The 5,888-nt window shown below is 38.1% G+C and overlaps 1 protein-coding gene across 1 annotated transcript in view; it reads left to right on the plus strand.

Annotated features, from left to right (window-relative positions):
• Window positions 1–165: 165 nt before the first annotated feature.
• LOC104624894 (DNA-binding protein SATB1-like) overlaps window positions 166–5,888 on the plus strand; it is a gene marked incomplete at its 5' end in the record, with an annotated part of 39,990 nt that continues 34,267 nt past the window's right edge. Inside the window, 2 exons of the mRNA XM_010292372.1 lie at window positions 166–292; window positions 1,019–1,142. Coding sequence (XP_010290674.1) covers window positions 166–292; window positions 1,019–1,142 — 251 coding nt within the window. The remainder of the gene's footprint in view (window positions 293–1,018; window positions 1,143–5,888) is intronic.

The following is a 5,888-nucleotide window of genomic DNA, read 5'->3' on the forward strand; positions in this document are numbered from 1 at the left end:
GGGGGGGGTTCTTGTGCTTTGCCAGATTTAGGAGGTTACAGACAAAGGTGGTGATCTTGTTAAAATCAGATATTTTCCTTGCCCGTAGGAATTAACAGGTAAATTACTTTTTTCAATTTTTCCTCCCTTCTTCCCCACCTACCTCCAAAAATAAAAATCCCATAGGGCTTATCCAGGTTGGGAAGTGGAATCCAGTTCCACTCTCCTATGTGACAGATGCCCCTGATGCTACAGTAGCAGACATGCTGCAAGACGTGTATCATGTGGTCACACTGAAAATCCAGTTACACAGGTAAGTTGCATACCAGTTCTGGGATGTGAACTGTTACTTGACTGCTCTTACTATTAATATTGCTTGTATTTAATTCCCACTGTGCTGTGTGCTCAGAGTACAAAGGCTTATCTAAATTCCTTTTTAGTTACTCCAATTCTTCTTTAACTTACGGTATACTATTGCAGAAAACTTTTATAGCTCTGATACATAGATTTTCTTTGGATATCTCATTAAAACTATATTGCATTTTAGTCAATTAAATGATGCATTACAAGAAGGCATTTTACATAAAGTTTACTTAAGAGAAAAATATTTTTGCATATCATGAACAGTACCATCTGTGTGCATTTTGTAAAAGAATGACTTGCTCACACTTATTGTTGCTGTCTAGGTTCTTAAATTCACGGTAACAAAAAAGGAAAAAACGGTTAATATATTAATGCTTTTCATGATCAGTCGTGAGAAAGCATTACACCTTAAATTGTTTTACCAAGCGCATCAGAGCAGGAAGGTAGAAGTAACATGAAAAAATAGTCGCCACATGCAGCTGATGTATAATTCATGCATCAATACAGCAGATGTGTTGTATAAAGTAATTAACTAATCGGAACAATCAGGAGACCGAGAGCAATCTCCAGATGCATCTGCTTGATGCGCAAAATGAAATCTGTCTGTCTTAAAGGAATGTTCTGCAGCAGGATGCAATCTTGTAATAATCCCTTTTCTAATCTGTGTTTCAAATAGTTGCCCTAAACTAGAAGACTTGCCTCCTGAACAATGGTCTCACACAACAGTAAGAAATGCTCTGAAGGACTTACTGAAGGATATGAACCAGAGTTCATTGGCCAAGGAATGTCCCCTTTCACAGGTACTTAGCATAACATGTAATAAATAATAAAGCACTATAGGCAACGCTGATGTGAGATTTGAGATTTCTACAGACTGTAGCAAGTAGTACCCGTGGAGTGAATCTGCCAAAAATGCAAATTCATTTGACCACTTCATGATCTTTATAAATATGCCTGATTCATTTTAACATAGTCTTACAACGCTTCCCATGGGGAGTCGTGAAAGGTTGTTTACACCACAGTAAAATTGTCTCACAGCAAACTGGATTTTAACTGGTTTTTGTCTTCAGTCTTTGAACTGCTTTGATGTAACTACTTTTTTCAAGCACGTGTGTTCAAGATGTTAAAAGGCTCTTTACTTACTGCTGTCAAAAGTACTATTGAATCTGAATGCTTGTTAGATAACCTACGGTAGTTTTAAATGCTAATTCATAAAATGAGACAGTCTTTGGCATGCTATATGAGAACGGAAGAAAGAATAAAGCTCTTCGGATGATGTGTTGTTGTTGCAAACAACCAAAGGAAAATCAGCCATTTATTAGCTCTAATCAAAATATACCTAAACAAAGATGAAACCTGAATTTATGCATTGCTAAATATTGAACTGTGCATTCCTCAACCCTTAGTGGTATTGTTCTTTTTTTTGCCATTCTTTTTGTCATTCTTTCATCAAATTACTGTGAAGGCACAACTTACTCTTCTAAGCAGTACGGCATCCAATGATGCTGTGATGGGAACATCATACTTCTTTTTACTTTTTACATTTTAAAATGTATTTTGCTGTGGGGCAGTGGAGACAAATTCAGCATACAAATACATGATGCTAGTTGTGGTAGGGAGGGGAAAAAGGAAATTAAGGAATTCGAGGTATTGTTATGGGGATTTTATTTCTGTTGCTCAGAATATCGGAGTCTTTGTCTCTGAAAGACTTTAGTCAATCTGTAGAGGACTACTTTCTTTCTCTGTCTCTCTTTTCAGTGGATAATATCAGCAGGGTGTTTTCCCATCACTTTTTTTCCCTTCTGGTTAGATTGTTTTCAGTGATGTGGCTCCACTATAGGAAGTTTTGAAGTGGAAATAATCAAAATTATCTTCACTGGTTGCAAACTATTCCAGTAATATGTCTGCAAAGTTATCTTGTATTTACCTACTATAAAAGCATGTGAGCTTTGGCACTGCTGGCTTATGGAGGCTGCAGATAATTTTCTCCATTTTAATCTAATAGTGCTAATTTTTACTTGATAGTGATGGAAAGCAAGTAAGTTCTGTTGAGATGGAAGATTTCATTTCTATTTGGACGTCGTGCTTCAGATAGCAGCTTCTGTATATATGTGCATGATGCAATGATAAAGCACAAAAAAAGTTTCTAAAAGGAATGCTTCACTAGAGATAGTATCATGGTACTGGAAACAATTCAATAATTACACTCTGGAAAAGTTGTTTTTAAACTATGCTGAATTTTTATATAATAATTTTAATGGACAGAAAATGTCTTGCCTAGTAACAGCTCTTGAAGTTAGCACTTGAGGTGACCAAAACCCTAGATTACAGAACTCGGATTTGGGGATGTTTGTTTACTGTTTTGCACCTCGGTATTTGTCAAAGAACATACTTAAAGCTGTGAGCTTCTTTATTAGCATGCTTATTACTTTTGTCATCTCTATCTTCACCAGCGCTGCAGTAGTTGGGTTGCAAGAATTTAAATAGCTTCTGCTTTCCTTTTTTCTTCAAAGACGAAATCACATTAAGCTTAAAATAAGTTTGTTTATTCTGAACTTTTGGAAAAACAAGCTGTTAACGGTGGTTGATCGAGAGCCCATCCGTCAGTCTAAACCTTGCCATTTCTCTTCAGGAACTGGAGGGAGGACGCGTTGATCTGACGGTGTCCTTTTCACATGACTAAATTGATCCAAATGCTTCCTGTATTTGCCTGACTAATATCTCATTGTATATTGCTCCGATGGAAAGGACACTGATTTAAGAGTGTCTGTGTTTCGTTAAACATTAAATTTGGAGAATTGCCCCGCAGTGTTGTGCTGCTGCAACAGAGGTGAGAAGTAAGAGCAAGGCAGAGGTCAGGAGGCAACGTTTCCTTAGAGGGTCCATCCAAATGCCAGCATGGGAGACTCTTCTGAGAGCAGAGAGGTGGTCTCTCCTGTTACGTACTTCCACGGGCATGGGTAATGCCATATGAAGTCCTTCATCACAAATGCAAACTAATGCAGTGACACCGTACCATAACTTATTAACACTGTTATGGATATAATTTATTAACCACAGAAAAATGACTCAAAGTGGAAACGAGAGTAGTTATCGTTTTCTGTCACTGTCATTAACAGCGCTCTGTTTTGTGTAGGTATAGAAGGATTTGTTGTAAAGTATTTAAGTTGTGTGTGCTCGATGCGTGGCATCTCCAAAGACCCATTTAAGCATGGAAAACTGAGAATCATCCTCCTCACCATTTACTGTATTTTCTTAATTAATCTTGCATTTTCTGTATTAAAAAATTGCTCGTATTTGTTCAGAACATTGACATTCTATGTACTGCAAAAAACCCCAAGCAAACTATTTTTATAGTGCAGATATATTTAATAGCTTGAAAACACATGAGCAAACAAACTTCTAGATCCAGTTTGTCTTAATTATGGAGTCTTGAAAATGTAAAGGCATCATTTACTTGAGTGGGTTTTCTTTTTTTTTTCCATTTAAATTTTTTTTTTTTTTTTTGCCATTTGCTTTCTTGTCCAACTAAAACCTGGAGGTGTACAGGTATGAACTCTTCGTGCCTTCCTCAATAGAATACCATTGTTACTCTTGCTCTCATTAGGGGAGTTTAAACAACATTTAATTGTTCAAAATACAATCTTTTGAATCTACTGTAATTGTCTCACTCTGGGATTGCTGTGGCCACCCCTGGAGGCCAGGTTCATCACTTGCTGTATGAGCCCATATCGCTGGGAATCCCCATTGACATGACTTTGGGATGTCTTTGGGATGGACTGGAGCAAATCTATGGCTCTGAAATGCCATGGAATCACAAGCAGCCGTCCAGGAGTTTAGTCTCAAATTTTTGGTATCAAGCAGGCAAAGTAAAAGATCGCTGCAAATTTTGCATGGAAAAGCCAAGCCTGTTCTGAATTATGCACTGCAGTGTGTATTTTCATGCTTTACCTTGGGTTTGCAGATTTTATTGCTAGAGCATAGCAGCATACGCAGATGCTGGGTGAAGGACTTCTTGCGTTTGATACGCGATACCATTTCTGCTTCCTCTCCAGACCTCTTTGGATGGGGAAGGCAACTTGGAATTTAATCTAGGGCTCAATTTTGGGCCATCTCGTGCATTCCATTAAATTGGTGCATCTCGTGAGTGGCCTAGATTTCATTTCCCTCCTGTTCTGGCTCTTTAGTCTCCAAAGGGTTGTAAAGAAATTGTTCTACCATCAGTTCTTATTTCCAGCCTCTTGCGCAGAAGCTCTATTCTACCTCAGTCTGTTGGGAGCTGCTCTAAAGTGATCAGGGAGGCAGGCCTGTTGCATTTATTTATTTAATGTTAGTCCTTCCATCTCTCTACTCAGCCTTAGTCCTAGCATTTTCATACTTCATTTTCACAGTTTTACTCTGTTTTGGTTTTTAGTGTCGAAGTCTCTTATTACTTCCACAGTTAAAATAACTGAAATGCTACAGACCATATTTATACTGTTATTAATAAGGGTTTATTTTGTTTTGTCCCTGTCGAATTATCATCTCTCTCACTCTCTGTGTGTATATATGGTTAGATAAGCTTTTATGAGGGAGACGAGAGTAACATGGGCTATCAGCCTAAGAAAAGGCTGGAAACTCTTTTCATAATTGTGGAACAAACTCACTGTGTGCTTTTGAACATTTAGATGTACCCCTTATCTTGAGTTCTTGTAACCTTTTCCATGAAAGGAAGATAACAAGTCACCTACCAAACGAAGAGATTGTAGAGATTAATTAGTATCTGGGCACTGCTTTGAAAATATGGCAGTGATCAAATGACATTGACTTTCCCACTGGTATTATCTCACCTGAATTTTTTTTTACAAAAAGATTTTCTAAACGATTGTTGTTAGCATTCACAAACAGGCTTGGGTTTTTCAATTTTTTTTTTTTTTTAATTTCTTTTTTCAGTTTATCAAACCACTGCAAAAGTACTTCTGAAGCGAGATACTCATTCTTCCTCTTCCCCCGTAGAACAGGTAGCCTAACTCTCAGGACTGCCAATAGCCAGTGCGCTGTAGATGAGAAAATCCAGGCCTGCTGTGTAGTAGAACCTCAAATCTCATGGCTTATTACGTTTCAGAGTATTTTGTAGGGGGGCGTGCAGTATTTCCATGGAATATATCCAGAGTCTGTGATACTTGGGGACACAGTAATTTATGTGCATTGTATCACTAGTTTGAGTTTTTTTTTTTAATTTTTTATTATAGACCTTAAAAAAGGTCTGTAATGTCTTTTACATAATTTTGCTCTTGATGAGGGGGGAATGGCATCTTTTCAGTTCGAGAGAGATACGCTCGCATTCCATGAAGCATACGCGCAGACAGAACAAGCGCTGGTATGATCCCGAAGCCTGAATAGTTTTGCACTTGTGATCAATACAGCTGTCCTGGCTGCGTCTTTATCAAGCATCCGTGCTGCAGTGAGCGATTGTCTGCATCTGACATGGGCACAGTACAGATCATATACTTCCCCTTCTGTTAGAGATCCTGCCCTGAATTTGCATGCCGTTTTACGCCGACGTC

The sequence above is a fragment of the Phaethon lepturus genome, unplaced genomic scaffold, assembly GCF_000687285.1.
Source record: "Phaethon lepturus isolate BGI_N335 unplaced genomic scaffold, ASM68728v1 scaffold34388, whole genome shotgun sequence".
NCBI lineage: Eukaryota > Metazoa > Chordata > Aves > Phaethontiformes > Phaethontidae > Phaethon > Phaethon lepturus.